At 45.6% G+C, this 20,045-nt stretch overlaps 1 protein-coding gene across 6 annotated transcripts in view; it reads left to right on the top strand.

Annotated features, from left to right (window-relative positions):
* Positions 1-17,614, top strand: part of raraa (retinoic acid receptor, alpha a) — a 140,451-nt gene extending 122,837 nt beyond the window's left edge. For 3 of the 6 annotated variants that reach the window (XM_010894512.3, XM_020046776.2, XM_020046777.2), the window contains 8 exons: positions 362-510; positions 7,628-7,769; positions 9,990-10,106; positions 13,291-13,451; positions 13,609-13,785; positions 14,210-14,414; positions 14,867-15,025; positions 15,286-15,488. In XM_010894512.3, coding sequence (XP_010892814.1) covers positions 362-510; positions 7,628-7,769; positions 9,990-10,106; positions 13,291-13,451; positions 13,609-13,785; positions 14,210-14,414; positions 14,867-15,025; positions 15,286-15,488 — 1,313 coding nt within the window. Of the gene's footprint in view, positions 1-361; positions 511-7,627; positions 7,770-9,989; positions 10,107-13,290; positions 13,452-13,608; positions 13,786-14,209; positions 14,415-14,866; positions 15,026-15,285 lie in introns of all 6 variants that reach the window. The other 3 variants (XM_010894513.3, XM_010894511.4, XM_010894510.4) reach the window with 2 other exon arrangements.
* Positions 17,615-20,045: the final 2,431 nt, after the last annotated feature.

The following is a 20,045-nucleotide window of genomic DNA, read 5'->3' as shown; positions in this document are numbered from 1 at the left end:
GCGTATCATATGTGGCTGATTTATCATGTTTGCCCTATTCAACGGGGGTCCGGAAAAATCGCTTTCCAAATTCTGCTTTTCTGCTAGTATGCCACACCAAAACAATAGTTCAGGCATTTTCGGCTGAGTAACGTTAGTCCACAAAAATATTAGACTGGGTGTTGTCATCGTAAAAAGATCATAATGAGGGTAATGTTTGTTGCAACATCAGTTTAGATTGTGAACGTCAACATTCTTACCTCTAGTCTCCTCAGCCAGGGTGCCCTCTTCTCGACCAGGGTAGCGAAAGTGGCCTGTCAAGTGTGTGTATCGAAGACGAGTGTTTACTAAGTGTGTCGCCCTGTTCCCTCTCTCCCCGTAGCGATAGAGACGCAGAGTACCAGCTCAGAGGAGATCGTGCCAAGTCCTCCTTCTCCACCTCCTCCCCCACGGGTCTACAAGCCCTGCTTCGTGTGCCAGGACAAGTCCTCAGGGTACCACTATGGAGTCAGTGCCTGTGAAGGCTGCAAGGTGAGATGCACACACACACACCAAACCTTATCCTTGCATTATATTCTGTTGCACTCCATTCTCTTTGATCCAGGGGTCAAATGATTCTTCGGTTGTTTTCTGTAAACAGTGGACTGGACCGGTGTTGTCGATGCGCGCGGCGGTGACCAAGCAGGTTTTTACAGTCACCCTGCTGGTCCTGGTTTGCATTGAGGCCCGGCCCCAGGTTTCCATCACCCCAAGGAACCCAAGGAATTAAAATGCACTCTATACGCAGCAAGTCCTATTTGACTGTTATCCAAGGTTGGGACTGGTTACGGTGCATTTGGGTCTGCCCCTTAATCAGACTGGCCTTAATAGCACCTGCTGTAATTCGTTCATCCTACATCGATTCACAGAGCGGCACTGCGAGGCGCGAGGCTCAATGAAAGCCAGTCTTAATGAATAATATGAGTGTTTTCCTGTTAGTGGCTGTAGCGTGGCTAGCTGTTGTATCTGTTCCGTTAGCCCATGCGCGTCTCCCTGCCGTGTGTGGCGTTTATTACAGAAGCGCAGCACCCTCGTTCAGCGCTTGCCCTGAGGTGCCCTCCATCCACGAGCGGTGTGCTATCTCCAGCACGCCTTAGAATATAATGTGTCCCCCACTCCAGCTCTGAGCATTGATACGGCCTGGCCTTTTTATGTGATTAGGAGAGACTTGTTACGCGAGCAGCAGGGACGCCGACTTCCACGCGGCCCTGTAATCAGACGGGAAGCTGGGTGTTGAAGTGGCACCGGCCGCCACCGCTGTCTTATCTCCATGTTCTGCGTTTCCTGAGACACGTAAGGGTGGGTGGGCTTGTGTAAGCCCGTGTTAAGCTTGCGTAAGTAACCACACAAGGCAACGAGGGGGGAGTGGGAGGAGGACCCGCTGTTCGTTTGTAACGTGCGATAGGCGTGGCCTGAGGGGGGCGGGGGCGACGGGCTGAGGCCGGTGAGCGTGAAGGCGTGACTGACCGTGGTTGGTGACAGGTGGTTGTTTGGCCGGCCTCACATGGCCGGGCCTAGGTAAGACAACACCTGGCCACTGGGGAGGGGGAAGACGGACAGAGTTCCTGCTGGACTCTGTTGACGCTGACAGGACGGGTCACCGTATCCTGAGCAGAGATGATGGAAAGGGGAGAAGGCCGAAGGGAATGGAGCATGCACAGTCCTGTTTTAACACTGTGGCACGAGGCAAGGCCTAAACGCTGTGTGCGGTCAATGAAATTCAACCCCCGGGCCTTTAGAAGACACTTGTAAAGAGTTAACAAAGAAAAGAAAGCCTCAACCTGCCCTTTTATGGGGGCAGAAAATGCCTGCTTGATAAAGCTGCTTGGTGCGTGTCCTCAATAGGTTTTAATGTGTCTGTTAACATCACCCTGCTCCCGATTTTGATAAGACCTGATTAAATTAACCAATAAGGAAGAATAAATGCCACTGGCGAAGTGTTATTTTACGTGTGTGTGTGTTTTAGGTCTAACTATACTCATGGGGACCAAATGTCCCCATTAGTTTAGTAAAACCAGAAAAAATGTGACTAATGGCCACCTTTTGCCGGTCCTCATGAGGCAAAAGTCAATTTCCGGCTCAGGGTTTAGGTTGAGGGTCAAACTTACAAATCATTTTAGGGTTAGAATTGTATTTTAAGGTCCAGGCGTTGTTGGTTAAGTTTAAGGTTAAGGTTAGGCATTACATCTAGGTAAAGTTTAGGCATAAATGTTACTTTATTTAAGGTTAAGGTTAGGTTTAGATTAGGGTTGGGTTAGGTTAAGTTTATGGTTAAGATTAGGGCAAGGGAGCATGCAATTTCTATTTTCTATGAGGATAGCCATTCAAACGTGTGTGTGTAGGTGTGCATGTGCATCTGGGTCATGGATATGACTTCATTTCGGCTAAGACATTATAAAGTGGGGAGAACAAGTATTTGATACACTGCTGATTTTGCAGGTTTTCCTACTTACAAAGCATGTAGAGGTCTGTAATTTTAATTAATTAATTTGCATTTTATTACATGACAATTATTTGATCACCTACCAACCAGTAAGAATTCCGGCTCTCACAGCCGGAATGTTCTCCACTCGTTACCTGTGTTAACTGCACCTGTTTGAACTCGTTGTTCAACATGTATAAAAGACACCTGTCCACACACTCAATCAAACAGACTCCAACCTCTCCACAATGGCCAAGACTAGAGAGCTGTGTAAGGACATAAAATTGTCGACCTGCACAAGGCTGGGATGGGCTACAGGACAATAGGCAACCAGCTTGGTGAGAAGGCAACAATCGTTGGCGCAATTATTAGAAAATGGAAGAAGTTCAAAATGACGGTCTTTCTCCCTCGGTCTGGTGCTCCATGCAAGATCTCACCTTGTGGGGCATCAATGATCATGAGGAAGGGGAGGGATCAGCCCAGAACTACACTGCAGGACCTGGTCAGTGACCTGAAGAGAGCTGGGACCACAGTCTCGAAGAAAAACCATTAGTAACACACTACGCCGTCATGGATTAAAATCCTGCAGCACACGCAAGGTCCCCCTGCTCAAGCCACCACATGTCCAGGCCCGTCTGAAGTTTGCCAATGACCATCTGGATGATCCAGAGGAAGAATGGGAGAAGGTCATGTGGTCTGATGAGACAAAAATAGAGCTTTTTGGTCTAAACTCCACTCGCCGTGTTTGGAGGAAGAAGAAGGATGAGTACAACCCCAAGAGCACCATCCCAACCGTGAAGCTTGGATGATGGTGATGGAAACATCGTTCTTTGGGGATGCTTTTCTGCCAAGGGGACAGGACGATTGCACTGTATTGAGGGGAGGATGGATGGGGCCATGTATCGCGAGATCTTGGCCAACAACCTCCTTCACTCAGTAAGAGCATTGAAGATGGGTCATGGGTGGTTCTTCCAGCATGACAACGACCCAAAACACACAGCCAAGGCAACTAAGGAGTGACTCCATAAGAAGCATCTCAAGGTCCTGGAGTGGCCTAGCCAGTCTACAGACCTGAACCCAATAGAAAATCTTTGGAGGGAGCTGAAAGTCCGTATTGCCCAGCGACAGCCCCGAAACCTGAAGCATCTGGAGAAGTTCTGTATGGAGGAGTGGGCCAAAATCCCTGCTGCAGTGTGTGCAAACCTGGTAAAGAACTACAAGAAACGTATGATCTCTGTAATTGCAAACAATGCTTTCTATACCAAATATTAAATTCTGCTTTTCTGATGTATCAAATACTTATGTCATGAAATAAAATGCAAATTATTTACTTAAAAATCATACAATGTGATTTTCTGGATTTTGGTTTTAGATTCCGTCATTCACAGTTGAAGAGTACCTATGATAAAAATGAGACTTCTACATGCTTTGTAAGTGGGAAAACCTGCAAAATCGGCAGTGTAACAAATACTTGTTCTCCCCACTGTATTAGGATGTACCAATACAAACATTGTAATTAATAGCTGATATTCATATAACACAATTGGACAATGTTGATGCCGATAGCAATGTTCTGTACCCAGGCATAAATAATAGATGTTTGTGCCCGGGCATAAATTAAATAAAAATGTTGCATCTAATGATGCTGCTAATTTCAACAAATGCAAATCATACAAATGTTGTCTTTATTATCTATATTTTAATAACAAAAAACTCAGTACAGTGAATAAAAAATATGAATTATATAATAATGAAATATAATGAAAACTAAGTACACATTCTCTTTTTGTAATTGTACATTATACAATGCCTGGATATAAATGTAGTAAATGTATTGGATTTTATTATATAGGGGCCTAACTGCAACAGAGAAAAAATAATAACAGTAGGTCACTTGAATAGAGCTATAAACAAAATATTATAATAAAAACAGATTGGACACCGATTCAGACAAAAGCACAATTAAAGTCTGAAACAATTAGCTCTTTCAAAGCCATCGACCTATACAAATGTATTATATTTCTGGACTATAATTGTCATATCTATTGCTGGCCTACTTTATTTTAGTTATGACTTATATTCCCAATGACTTTGTGTTGGCTAGATCAGAAACGAACTGGCTGCCAAACTGTGCCACTTTCCAGTTCTTCTCAGTCATATTTAACATTCTGGGTGCTGTGTGTATGTGTGTGAACATATGAAGCTACCGCCATGACTGGTGGTAGCTATGTTGGAGCCAGCCGCTGCTGCCCATCAACGCCCCCAGCTTGGCGTCCCGTGGCGTCCCGTCTTTGAAGAATTCCCTTCATCCTAGTCTTCATCACAGGAGATGAGTGTGCTTGGGGTCCTCAATAATTCAGGACTACAGGCGTATTCTTGTATGTACAGCCTCTCATCTGAGACTGGGTCTCACAAAGACACGGCGACTGAAACCAGAAATATAACATCTGGACTCATCAGACCATTTCTCATGTTTCTTATTGGTGTTCTTCAGTAGTGGTTTCTTTGCAACAATTCAGCCATGAAGGCCTGATTCACTAATTCTTCTGAACAATTGATGTTGGCATATGTTTGTTACTTGAACTCTGTTAAGCATTTAGATGGGCTGCAATATGGGTATAGTTAATTTACGATTTCTGAGGCTGGTACAAAACATATGAGCCTGGAAAGGCTGACTTTAATCTGGATGCAGTGTTTGAAGGACGCGTATGAAAGGATTCCTGCTTTTCATGTTAACTGTGAGACCTTCCTTAGGTTACCACACGCACACTCATATCTTTACCCCCCTCGGCTAAGCTCCTCCCACTCCTCCCCTCTCAGAACACTGCAGGGTGGCTGACAGGCCTGCTGAGGGCTTTTGTCGCCGGGTGGATTAGCGCTGATACAAAAAGGGGCTTAAGGCCCACAGGAAGCGATGACTCTTAATGGCGGTGTTAGAGGGGAGGGCAGGGAAGGAACAATGGCCGACCACAAGAAAAGGTCCAGCCTGCCCCCCGGGATAAGGGGCACCTGAGGCGTAGGATTGATGGGATTGCCCCACCCCCTTGATGTCCGAGGGACTGGGTCAATTCTTAGGTGACCAGCCGGGTCAGGGTGAGGGCACTGAGGGATCCCAGGGAGCCACCAGGGTCACTACCAAGCTGTTAGATATAGACTATTGATTGACTTTGAAGCCGCAGCTTGTTGTCCTGTCCCCCTGTGTATTTTGTTTGTTATGACTGCGGCTCCTAATCTGTTTAGAGAGAAGCCTTAGATGTAAGACACAGTAAGCTCCTTTGAGGAGGTATGCTATCCTAAGAGGATTCTTTGATGGGGGTAAAGGAGGAACTCTAAGGATAAGTGCTCGCCGTTGCATTAGTACGCTAGGCGTGCGGAGATCAGCCTCAGGGGTTCGCTACACTAACCATACCACAACTGCTGCCTCTCGACGCCAAGGCCCCGCTGTCACACCTGAGGAGGGTTGTTTTACTGTGGTATGGCAGGCCACAGAACAGATCCATTCTAGTTTGAGATGAAGAGGGCTTAAAACACAAGTGTTTCTTGGCAGGATGTTCTTTCTGTGGCAGCTGGGACCAGTTTGGGTTACTGTAAGTCAAAGAGACACCCCCCCCCACCCCCAGTCACTTATTCTACAGTCTCTGTCAATTTGAGATACAGCCTTCCACAGAAATCCTATCTCCTTCACTTGTGGCCCACTTTACACTCGAATACATTCATTGACAAATCCGACACACTTAGGCCTACTGTTTATTGTGATGTTGTCCTTCAAGGCTCCTGAGCTCCTCTTCGTCTCAGTCACCTTCAGATAAGATTGCTCCCCACCTCCCAGCAGTCTCCCATCTCTCCTCTCAGGAGGGGGGGGACTAGGAGAACGAAGGATAGCCGGCGATGCGAGAAGGACAAATTGTGGGCTTTAGTCCATGGGCCATCTGTCAGCCAGAGAGCTAATCTCCTCCTGGCATCCTGACACTCTCCTGCCGGCCGGCCCCACCCAAACATAACCCGTCCCTCTATTGTCCAAGCTCCAGTACGACCCAGAATCGCTCCTCTGCCCATCAGTACTGCCGGAGAGCTGATAGTCCCATTGAGTGACTGACTAATGAAAATAGCTAGAAGAGGTATAACTGCCACATCACTTGATAAGGATGGCATTACAGTATGTGAATTCCTGTTCTGTGGGAAAACAATTGGAGTATATGCCTGGAATGGTAAATATTGTATTGGTAGTGTTTTTTGTTTTGAGCCCTTTGAGACTAAGGGTCGGATCCATTATTTGAAACATCGGGGGAGACTGATTACGAGGAGAGAGTGAGTTAGAATGGCTGAGACGGGGATTGAACACCGCTCTACAAGGTTGCATACGTGCTGAGACCATGGGATGTGATGTCCAGTCTGGATTAATTTCTTTTACTAATATCCAATGTCGATTTTTCCTTCAGACACTTGACCATTTTCTGTGACATGTTTATATTTTGGGGCATGTTTGTATTTTGGGGTCTGTTTATTAGAGAAAATACACAGTAATGAAAAATCCCATGCAGGTGCTCCAATTTTGAACGTGATCGACACCAGACAGGAACATGAACACAAAACCCAGAAAATAACAAGGTCCAGGTGCATCCCTCCCTCCCACTGTCCTTTAATTTATTTTCAGATATTCGTTGATCCATCTAGATGCAGAAAGAGAAAGGCGGAGAGCATAATTTTTTTGGTTCTGAGAGCACTTTGAAGCATTTAAACCAATGTTCTCTCTCTCTAATGAGGTTCTTTTGGCCTCAATCCAGAAAAGCTTTTTTTTTTTTTTTTGGCTGAACCACATAGATAAAGTAGGCCATGGATAGGTAGCTAGGGGCTAGTAGACCACCCACCGGCCATTCTGACTTACTTAATGTCCCAGAAGTGTCTCTCTGTGTTCTAATGGGCCATTACCAAGTTAGGTAGGGATCTCATGAGGTGGCAACAGGAGTTAATATTGTCCTCTTCCAGATGATTCATTGCTAAGCCTTTCAAGGGCTTACTGTTTGGTGCTATTGCCTATTATGTGTGGAGCATATGGCCCTGCTCCAGGAGTGTATAGGTTCTACAATCTCCGCACGCTCATTGACAATGTCTTTCTTTGTCCTGTTTCCCATCTCTCCTTTCTCCCGCTCCCTCTTCTCTCTTTCCATCCATCTCTTCGTCCTTCAGGGCTTTTTTCGGAGAAGCATCCAGAAGAACATGGTGTATACGTGTCACCGGGAGAAGAACTGCATCATCAACAAGGTGACCCGGAACCGCTGCCAGTACTGCCGGTTGCAGAAGTGCCTGGAAGTGGGCATGTCCAAGGAGTGTGAGTACTGCTCTGCCATACGGCGCTACGGTGCTCCACCGGCCCCTGACCTCCGCACTCAACCCACTACACCTCCCTCTCATGACTTCAACAGTCATAGGTCATGACCTCCTCCCAACTATGCAGCAATTGTTGGGACAAATTCATTAATTACCGTTTAACCAGAATGAAAAATCTGGGTATTAAATTGAGCTCTGATTGATAGGGTGTGATTCATCACTGTACAACAGCACACAATCCAGTCAAGCGTATAAGCTCAGATCCCTATCATTCTGCATCACAGAAACTGAGAAGTGTGTGTGTGTGTGTGTGTGTGTGTGTGTCCTGGTCTGATGGTGGTATAGCTGTAGCATAGTGCGTCTTACTGGGCCTCTGCGATGAATATGTTAGCACCTGCGGAGGGTGAAAGAGCAGGCGTCACCTCAGATCAGTGCATCCCGGGGGCTGTGTGAACACACCCCCTCCCCTCGCTCAAACAGTACACATACACACACTGTCAGAGCGTATGAGCTAATTGGTGGAGGTGAGAGGAGAGCGCTATGGCCAGAGGGTCCTCATGTCAACTCACGCGCATGCGCACGCACACATCCACTTAAACACACAGTGTATTCATTGTAAATGTGCGCTCACGCACTCACAGGTGGGCACACACAGACCCCTCCTTCCCTCCGTGTCTCTGCCATTCTGTTTACCCTGTACTTGGCACTGTAAGCTCTCAGCATGTTTCCTACACAGCTGGCCTTCTGAGGCCTACTGTAAAGTAAGTTATCCACAGTGCTCCTTACCTCCGAATGGGCACATTAATCATGGTTAGGAGGATCACAGGAGGCAGCTCTGAGACACCGTACCCCAGCAGCAGGCAGGATAGGTTGAGGTCACACTGCCATCTTGTGGCTGGAAGTCAGTACAACAAGGCGGATGTAAATAAGCCAATAAAGGTCATGTTTTTTTTTTTCCATTTAGTTCATCTCCATATTGGTCAAGTACCATCTTCGAGTGGAGACATTTCTGACATGGTTTTACACTTACTCTGCCATGCTCTCCTTTGTAGTTAATGGCCCTGTCTAAATGCCCTGTCATATTACATACATACTTTTAGAATGTACCCTTGAGTCAAAATGAGTGCAGTAAAGCACGTCTACTACAAACGTCTACTACTCAGTTCTAAGAATTTTTCATCTATTGTCAAGTGCTGATTCACGTTTTATTACTGCCCGTCACCTAATCTCATTGTTGAGACCCAATGAGAATGAACTCTTGGTATTTGCTTTCAGTTTTAAACTTTCTAACTTTGACCTACTATACACCGTTCTGTTTTCGCATAACTAAAATGGCCACTGTTTACAAAGCAAGTGTGGGTGTTGGAAAACAGCCATGGTGCCTTTGTGAGTACTGAAGTGTGACATTGGCCATGTTGCAGGGCCCCGTTCGGGGGGGGGGGGGGGCGGGGTGGCCATCTGGGGGCCTGCGGGGAACCACTGAGGAGGCTGAGGGTCGACCACTCTGCTGGGGGACGTCTCGGTGACCTTGCGTTTGCTGGACAGTTCTGACAACACCACCAGGACAGGTGCCAGGTGGCCGTGCCAAGGGGGTGGGGGGTGGACAGAGGGACAGAGAGTGAAGGAAAGAGAGGGTGAACGAGAAAAGGAGTGAAGGAAGTGGGGGAGGTTATCAGAGAAAGCCAGAGAGAGCCTTGCAAGGACGCCGATCGTATGACAGCGTAAGTGAGGGAAAGGCTGTGCTGGACTAAAGTTTAATCGAGGGAGAGTGGGGTGCACTTTTTCCATTGTTGACCTTTTTTTCCCCCTTATGTGTAAAAGTCTGCCAAGTCTGCTTGTAATTATTGCACGTGTGTTGAATATTTAGTTGATTCACATCATTTAATTGTGGGATTTTGAGTATGGACGCCAATGGCCTTCGTGAGTCAGATGCAGCGTTTTGCCGTTAGCGATGTCTGTTGTCTGTAGATTAATTTTGCGCAGAATGTGGTCTTTGGGTTACAGAGGATGTAGCATTATGTCGGGTGATCTTGAATTTCGTTCAGCTTACATCCTAGTCCATTTCAGTATGTGTGACACCACTCGGCCAACATAAGTCTCCCCCCTGGTCATTTCTGTGCTAGGGTTGGTTTGTGTTTGATGGGGTGGCTGGGCTGTAGGGGAGCCCTGTGTCAGATAGTGTGTCGGGGGGGTAAACCTGTGCCCCTCCTTGTCGCCTCAGCTCCTCGCACCAGCTCCAAAGGCGGGATGGCGTTGGGCCCCCAGCCGTCGCACCCACCCTTGGAGACCGGGAGGGGACAGACTGGGGCTCCAGGGGCGGACAGGGCAGCTTCCCCGGGTAAGCGGCCACCCCCTCCTACCACCCAACCCACCCCCCGTCCATCCATCCCTCATCCCCTGTTTTCATCTGTCCGTGCAGTGCCCTGGAGTCTCCAGCATGTATGGGAGGAGGGGATATAGGGAGGGAGAATATGTTTCATTATTGTGCGGACGCGACAGAGCCACGAGCGAGAGGGAGAGAGGCAGGCAGGCAGGGAACAGTGACATTTTTATCTTTCCATTGAATTTAATCTGTGTGATGGACGACCTGTCGCGCCTTCAATTTTCCTCCCTCAAATTATGCCTGTCTGTCTACTGCACCCCCCCCCCCCACCCACCCCTCTTTTTCACCAACACACGCGCGCGCACGCACCCGTGCACACTTTCATATACACATGCCCACAGACACATTCACCCAAACATAGCCTTCAAGTTTATATAATGAAATCTACTATGAATACAAGTGATTGACAGATGGGAGTGCACGTGTTGTGAGACAATACTGAAGACTGCAACCCTGATACAGCCAGGATGTAGGTCACAACAGTTGGCAGGCGACACTCTGCCACACAGTCACACCCTTTAAAACACAAGAGTCCCCCATAGCTCAGACACCTTCATATTCAAAGAGCTTTGTAGACACATCCCACAGGATTAACACACACACACACACAGTCATCTGTATAATTTCTCAGCCTTACTGGCCCTGCTATAGATCTCCCTCCAGTTATTACACACAGCAATTCTCCCTGACTGATCGCAAGTCCTGGCTAATAGTTCTTTAATGACTGCATTCAATTGTGTTGTGCGGCTTATGATTGCAGTGTCAATTTGTCAGCGCGGGTAATGTCCCGGCGTTAAGGATGCCAGCACGGGTAATGTCCCGGCGTTAAAGATGCCAGCGCGGGTAATGTCCCGGCATTAAGGATGCCAGCACGGGTAATGTGCCGGCGTTAAGGATGCCAGCACGGGTAATGTCCCGGCGTTAAAGATGCCAGCGCAGGTAATGTCCCGGCGTTAAAGATGCCAGCGCGGGTAATGTCCCGGCGTTAAAGATGCCAGCGCGGGTAATATCCCGGCGTTAAGGATGCCAGCACGGGTAATGTCCCGGCGTTAAAGATGCCAGCGCAGGTAATGTCCCGGCGTTAAAGATGCCAGCGCGGGTAATGTGCCGGTGTTAAAGATGCCAGCGTGGGTAATGTCCCGGCGTTAAGGATGCCAGCATGGGTAATGTCCCGGCGTTAAAGATGCCAGCGCGGGTAATGTCCCGGCGTTAAGGATGCCAGCATGGGTAATGTCCCGGCGTTAAAGATGCCAGCGTGGGTAATGTCCCGGCGTTAAGGATGCCAGCATGGGTAATGTCCCGGCGTTAAAGATGCCAGCGTGGGTAATGTCCCGGCATTAAGGATGCCAGCACGGGTAATGTCCCGGCGTTAAGGATGCCAGCACGGGTAATGTCCCGGCGTTAAGGATGCCAGCGCGGGTAATGTCCCAGCATTAAGGATGCCAGCGCGGGTAATGTCCCGGCATTAAGGATGCCAGCACGGGTAATGTCCCAGCGTTAAAGATGCCAGCGCGGGTAATGTCCCGGCATTAAGGATGCCAGCGCGTGTAATGTCCCGGCGTTAAGGATGGCAGCACGGTTAATGTCCCGACGTTTAGCATGGCGGGTAATGTCCCGGCTTTAAGGAGGCCAGGACGGGTAATGTCCTGTGTTAAGGAGGCCAGGACGGGTAACGTCCTGTTTTAAGGAAGCTCCACTTCTATTTAGGAATTAATTTAAAATCACACTAAAATGGCGGTGGGGACAGTGAGTCACTCTGACAGCCACTGAAGGCAGGGAACGGCCAGAAACACACACACACACAAACACACAACTTAGCATTCTCAACTGTCCTCACCTGTGATCAGCACTAATAGTACCACAAGTCCTTTCAAGGTGGATGGATGTTGTGGTACATAATATAAATAGCTGTTGGCAGTACAACGTCATAGGTGTAACTAAGTGCTTTACTTAATTGCTTTTTATTTGACAGTGATGCCAAATTTAGCAAAAAACATTCTCTGCAGTCCCAGGGACCAGTTATTCACATGGAAAATTTTAATGCCAAGCAATCTGACAGGCAAAATCTAGATGGCCCTTTTATTCAATTTTTTTACTGGGCCTTGGGCATGAGCCTTAGTGATGTGTTGATCTTAGCAGGCTAGCTTGAGAGTGAAAAGAAAGGAATGTTTAACTGCGGTGAAGAGAGAAAGAGTGAAAGAGAGAGTGAGAGAGCGAATGCTGGAGGGGGTTGTGCAACCAGCGTCAGCCGAGCCCTTTAAACCATTAACGCCTGGATATTTGTCATATTATGTTATTAGATTAGCCAGGCCTCTAATGAAAGCAGTAGCAATTTGTCAGCATTATGAATGACCTTCTCCGCCAATGCTATTTATCACCTAACCTCCCCCACATCCCCCATCTCACCCTCCTTTCAGACCTCTACACCCAGGGGTGGGTGAGGGGGTGGGTGAGGGGGTGGGGGGGGGGACTAGGGGAGGGAGCTGGATATACCCTAATGGCTTTCCAATGCTAAACACCGCGGCGGCTGGTGTTTTTGTCATTTCGGAAGTGAGTGTAGCTGCATTCACAGCTGCGGTTGGGGCACCGGAGGGAATGCCATTTCTCAGGCTTTCCTTTGGATTATTCTGGTGCTTTTTCTCAGTAATATCTCTCACCCCCCTGGAACCACCTCTCATTGTCGTTTATCTTCCCAGATGGGATCAGGGCTGGTATGTGTTCTGGTAGCTTCTTAGCTACAGAGGCCCTGGCGGCTTGTTGTTCTTCTCCCTCCACTTCATCATCCTGTTCTGTCGTGTACCCCACGTACAGCATTTCCCGCTCTTGTCCTTTCACTACCGCTCCGTTCAATTGGTCCCCTCTTAGTTCTGGCTTTGATACCCACACAATTCTGTGCCACAGTTTGTTTCCCCAACATAGGTCTTTGGTGCTTCACACGTGTTTTTTTTTGGACTTGGCATTTAATGTGTTGTTTTTGTCACTGTTTAGGTGAGAAGTACAGTATCCTTGGACTGTTTGTGTTGTACATGCAAGCAAAAAAGTTACCTCAGCAGCTACCTTTCTTTCAACAAACATTCTAGAAATACCAATACTAAATGCCTATCTGTTCCTAAACTCCTGTTCTCCTTTCTCCCTTCAGCGGTGAGGAATGACCGAAACAAGAAGAAGAAGGATGAGAAGAAGCAGGAGTGCACAGAGAGCTACGTGCTGAGTACTGAGACAGAGCAGATGATCAACCGGGTCAGCAAGGCGCACAAAGAGACCTTCCCTTCGCTTTGCCAGCTGGGCAAATACACTACAGTAAGCACAGCAACACTTAAAACAAGGCGTGAACAGTGCCTGGACTGACTCTTCACAGTATTGCTTGAGTATATCTTTGGAACCTGAGGACACTGAATTGAGTTATTACATCAGAATGCCGTCCTTATCCGGTTTAAATTCTCCCTCTTGTTCGCAGAGTAACAGCTCGGAGCGGCGGGTGGCTCTTGACGTGGATCTGTGGGATAAGTTCAGTGAGCTGTCCACCAAGTGCATCATCAAGACGGTGGAGTTCGCCAAGCAGCTGCCTGGCTTCACTACGCTCACCATCGCCGACCAGATCACCCTGCTGAAGGCCGCCTGTCTGGACATACTGGTAAGGACTACTTTTGATTCGCTCTACTAAGGACAAGGCGATTTGTTTTGGCGACCTGTTGTAGTGCTCGAACCAATGCCTGAGTACCTTCTGAGATTGCTCTTGATGATCAGGTCGGTCCCCTGCCGAGCCAGGTTCTGGTCCATGTGTACGGGACAAATAACCAACAAATCACATCCTTAGGACCTAAATTAGTTCAATCTATTAATGATCTATTCGTGATTTATTAGTGCTGCATTTGGTGTTAACCTTCACTGTTTTCTCAAGCCCATAATTAATGAGTCCAATATCTGTTCCTAAGTGAGACCAATATCTGTTCCTCATCTGTTAGTTTTTTTTAATGTTCATTCATACCCTGTCCCCTTGCATGAATGGTCCATGCCTTTATTTAATGCTCAGCCAATCCCATTCCCTGCTCCCGCAGATTCTAAGGATCTGCACACGCTACACACCAGAGCAGGACACCATGACGTTCTCGGACGGCCTGACGCTAAACCGGACCCAGATGCACAACGCTGGGTTCGGGCCGCTCACTGACCTGGTTTTTGCCTTTGCCAACCAGCTCCTCCCTCTGGAGATGGACGACGCTGAGACGGGACTGCTCAGCGCCATCTGCCTGCTTTGTGGAGGTACTGCGGCTGTGTGCAATAATAATGATGCTGCCCATGCACACTATGATTTTAAGGGAATAATGACATTAGTCACAGGCAAGGTAGTGATTGATCTGTCATCTTCATGTGGCTGTAAACACGTCGCTGTCTAAATTAAAGAGGGCTGGTCAAATCAATTGTCATTACGGGGGACTGACTAGCCTCCACACATTGGATGGGCCAAAAAGGAATGTAGTATATTTAGCACCAACTAAATTGGAAATAACTGAATGGATCTAACTGCTTGCTGTAAAAGAGAATATAATTAATTAATATTTGATAGCACAATAAACATAGAAATTCAGAGAAGGGGCTTGGAGTGGGTTTTTTATGGTGGGTAAAAGGGATCACCTGCTGTAGAACATGGTTTACTGTCAGCTTTAATCATTCCACCTCACTGACCCCCCCCCCCCCTTGTTGGCTGTGTGTAGATCGGCAGGATCTAGAGCAGGCGGACAAGGTTGACGTGCTACAAGAGCCTCTCCTTGAGGCTCTGAAGATCTACGTGAGGAAGAGGAGGCCCCACAAACCACACATGTTCCCCAAGATGCTAATGAAGATCACCGACCTGAGGAGCATCAGCGCCAAAGGTGAGGGTCACACTTTTCAAACACAGATGAGGTTTGGCCATAATACCTCAGTGTTAAGTTGCTTTATTGCATTGTCCACTATGTATATGGATGAAGGTGTGTAATGGTTTAAAGTAATGTCCATAAACAATTGCAAAATTGTATGGTTCAGTCATTGCAAATGTAAGGTAGATCCATTGATAAAGGGATAAAACCTATTGGGTCATCCTACCTAATCACTACCTTTCCCTCGCCCTCGATCCCTTTCGTCTCCACCTCAGGAGCCGAGCGTGTCATCACCCTGAAGATGGAGATCCCAGGCTCCATGCCACCACTCATCCAGGAGATGCTGGAGAACTCTGAAGGTCTGGAAAGCGGGGCCACAGGCTCCCGGACCAGCGGGGCCCCTCCTGGCAGCTGCAGCCCCAGCCTGTCCCCCAGCTCTGCCCAAAGCAGCCCCAGTCCCACCACGCAGTCGCCGTAGCAAGCTCTCGTCCTTTATCCTCATCCACCCCTCTCTACATGGGGTTGGGGGGGGGGACAGGTTCCCATTGAACACAGAGACAGGCGTGTTCTGCACTGTTCCTCGCCCCGTGCCACACCCCTTTTCCTGCTCCACCCCCTAAAAAAGACGCTGTGTGGAAAATGGCGGACAGACAAAGGCGGGATTTATCTGAATGACCGTACTGGAGCTGATATTTCCTCCGTCCCTCGCCTCCCACTGGCGACAAGTGGACAGACTAACACCAGACACTTTTCTCATTTCACAGAGGGAGACTGCAGGCATGGACTTGTCAAAGACGTCACCGGACATAAAAGACTTGATCTTTTGCTTTTTTCTTTCTACTTTGAAAAACATATTTCGTACAAAAGATATATAAATATATATAGACAATTAAGGAACTATTGCGATTGAAATGAATGAATAACATGTTGAGAAGATAAAGAAAAGCTTTTTTCTTTCGAGTTTAGATGCTGTTCAGTTTCTCCACTGTTCTAATGGTTTCATACCCATGAGAGTATCAAGGGAGAAATGTTCCATTGTTTTATCACATACAGATGTTCAAATTAACAAAAGTTGAAATTGCTTTCTCAATTTACAGACACATAAATATCACAAACTATTCCAGGTTGGGTTTGTTTTTCCCTCTCCCTTTTTTGCTGCAAAGAGAATGGAGAAAAATTGATTGTATGAAATTGGTTGTATGATATGGTCACAGGTCCTTCAAGAAATCAAATTAATGAAGATTCTTTATTAAGGTGTATTTTAAGTAGCCTTTGAGTTCATGTATATATGCTGTATTCATTTCTTTTAACTATGAAGAGTTTAGCCTTCACCTGATTTTAAAAAAAATGAATACTTTTTATGTGTTTTGTTTCTAGGTTTCTGTTTCAAGAAAAACTTTTGAGCACATTTTACTGAAGGAAATATGTTTTTTTGTCCCCTTAAACGATGGAGTGGTCCATAGAAATCATCATGGTTCCTACAAACAGCTACAGTATAGTTTACTCTTACCCCTTAAATTATAGCATAGATTTACATCAATAAAAAAGAAAAGAAAAACATAAGTCATGTTGGGGCTTTTTGGTGATTGGTAGTGCAAGAACTATGGAGGGTAATTGTGGAGGTGGTTTGAGAGCCAGGACGTCAGTTCGTCGGGCAAGTAACAGATAGATGAGAAAACAGGCACATTGTTGAACCTTGTTCAAAAAATAGCTTACAATTTAAAGGACGGAGTACAATGCACTGTTTTGTCAAGAAGTCCTAATTAATTGTGGGTTGGGGGAGTGATGGTGAAAGAAGTCAGAAAGTGGCCCTTGTTGACTATGCTTTTACAATTAAAACATGTGGATTATATTCACTATGTATCAAACAAAGGAAAATAGACTGAAACAGTAGGTGAGTTCAAGGGAACTGCTTGTGGCAAATACATTACTTGTTTAGTTGAGAGTTCAGAAAGAATCCGAATTTTTCCAGTTAGAAGCCCTACTTTTGGTACAGCATTTTGCACTTCTCAATCAACAACCCTGTCATAGGTAAATGGGATCTTTGACCTTGATGTCAGAGCGACACCACTTGTGATTCTTCATTGAAGCCAAACGTCACCAGTTGTAAATCACCACTGATGCTGGTTCTGGATTCACATGGTGTCACTCAAACATTCATCACTCTACACAAACACATATTGATGTCTCAGGAAGGAATCATTCTGTGTGCTTTGCTAGTTCTTTGTACGAGTTTTCACTGTGCTGCACCCACCTATCACAAACACACAACCCCTGGCTACTGAACCCGAGTCATCCAACAGCTGTCCTCTCCTTGATCAGCTAGACCAGAACTTTGCTGAGATATTGGTCCGAGCAACAAAAGCTATGAAGAGGATGTCGATATGGAGTCTCTATGAATCCTAATTTCTTTTTGTACAGTCGACGCTACTTATTTTCCTCAATTAGGACAACACCTGTCCGCAACAGTGCACAAGTCTCCCTCAATAGCAAATTGGAACCGCAACATGCCACCATCGATCTGAAGTATGGAATACAGAATGTTGCTATTTGTCTAGATTTATCAGGCAATTTAAAACAAATAAATAAAACATTTAATAATGATAGTGTTTCTTGGTGTTTGCTCTAAATTCTAAATATACAGTGCCTTTGTAAAGTATTTAGGCTGTTTGTCCTAATTGTATTGTCTTATATACTTAATTTATAAATGACTGAATTATTTTTGCCATTAATCTACACACAAATCCCCATAATGACCAAGCAAAACCACATTTTAGAAATGTGTGCCAATTTATTGAAAATAAACAGAAATATCTCATGCAGATGTTTTCAGACCCTTTATTCAGAATCTTTAAAAGCACCTTTGGCAGGCATCACAGCTTTGGGTCTTGGGTATGACTCCAGAATGACCAGTTTTTCACAGCTGGTTTTGGGCAGTTTCTCCCAATCTTCCTTGTGGAACCAAGCCGCCAATTTGGATTGGGACTATCTGTGAAGTGCTATCTTCATGTCTCCCTGCTGATGTTCAATAGGGTCCGAGTCTGGCTTTAGCTGAGACGCTCAAGGACATTCACAGACAAGCTACTCCAGCAATGTTTTTAATGTGTGATTAGTCTGATTTAATAGTTTGATTTTGGTCTCATCTAACAGAGAATATGTTTCCTCATCGTCTCAGAGTCCTTCAGACAACCACCAGAGAGGTTGTCCTTCTGGCAGGTTCACTCATCACTGGAGAGAAATTCTGAAGATCTCATAGTGATATTTAGGTTCTTGGTCACCTCCCTGACATGGGGCCAGCTGTAAGAAGTGTTGGTGGTTACAAATGTCTTCCATTTCACATTGATGGAGCTCACTGTGCTCCTGGGAACTTCTAATGCTTTAGCAGGTTTTTTTCTCCCTGACACAACCCTCAGTGATCTACAGAGCGGATTTCATTATTTATTTTTCTCTGACAAGCACTGTGAAGTGTTGTACCTTATATAGACAGTAGTGTGCCTTTCTAAATCATGTGCAGTCATTGAATTTGCCACAAGTAAACTACAGTAAACTACAAAGTTATAGAGATATCTAAAAAAATTATTAAAGGACACAGGATGCATCTGAGCTCAGTTTGGAGTGTCATGGTAAAGGATCTGAATACATACATTTCAGTTTTATTTATTTTAAATACATTTCTAAAAATATGCTTTGTTATTATGGGGTATATTGTCTAGATTGGTGGCAATTTGTTTTCATCTAATACAAATTAAATGTACAACAAAAAAACGTGTGGAGGAAGTTAGGGGTCTGAATACTTTCCCAAGGCAAAGTATATATATTGGTAACACTGGTGCAAATAATGAAAAAAATTTGTACCACAGAAAACTATTTAGGATCTCCAGAAGGATTTTTGTATTAGTTTTTGTGCTGAGATAAGGCTACATTGAACCTATATTTATTCTACTTTCAAAGCATGTCACATTCAGATATTTTTCATTTCCTTCTGTGCCATGAAATGTTTGTTCTCAGTTTAGTACGGTAATATGGTCAACAAGATTTGCGATTTGACTTCTATATTCGGTAGAAGAGTGTGAATTATACAATGACAATCAGGGGATCAACATTTTCTCCAGGGCGTAAAGGGAACCCAGTACAGCGCAGGTGCGTGCTTCAGTGAACTGAAGTCTTACAATCCTTACAGAATCAAGCTTGTTTAAAATAATGTCTGCAGTCTGTAAATTATGATAAATCCAATCCATTACACCAGCTCATAGGGCACGAAACACACAACAACCTTTGTAGTCAGTATTCTAGTTCAAAACAGGCAGCAGATCAGACCAACACACACACTAAAGCAGCAGACCAACATTTCTGCTCAAACACAATACCAGAACCAAGACACTATCAACATGCTGAAGAGGTAGGCAGATGTGTTACTACCATACAGCATCTAAGCCTGTGCCTGCCTAACACTGATTGAATATACCACCCAATAACATACATTTTCAGCAGTTTCCTTACTATTAGTATATGTTCAAGGTAAGAAAACAGCTGACAATTTGGCAGATTTTTGGGTGGTTTATGCCTTTAAGTAGTAGCTAGGCTAATGTTTCAGTCTTCAAAGTAGCCTAATACAAAATATTCTATCAAATAAGTCTTAAAAAACTGAACACAGAGGTTTGGGCTGACTCTCCTCGGCTGAAAGCCATAGGCACACAGGGAGTAAGAAAATATGGAAATGAGGGGAATAGGCTCTGTGCACTAGCGTAGTAACAAACTTCCACTTTTGTCTAGATGTCTGCATTGCAGTTTCCGGTTTACTTACTAATACTCATCCGCATTAGTAAACACCTAAACTCACAACAAGATGAGTGATGCTGTTGTACGAAAAAAATATATATATAATGTATGTGACTCATTTCATTTTCAAGGTACAAGTGGGGCATAATTTTAATCAGGAGAAAGTCCTCTTTTTAATAAAATATGGCTTGCACCATTCAATGACTTCAAACGCTAGACTAGAAATAGTCAGAAAAGGCGATTTATTTTTATAAAC

Source organism: Esox lucius, chromosome 5 (assembly GCF_011004845.1).
Source record: "Esox lucius isolate fEsoLuc1 chromosome 5, fEsoLuc1.pri, whole genome shotgun sequence".
NCBI classification, from domain to species: Eukaryota; Metazoa; Chordata; class Actinopteri; order Esociformes; family Esocidae; genus Esox; species Esox lucius.
This window is presented reverse-complemented; position numbering and strand designations above follow the sequence as displayed.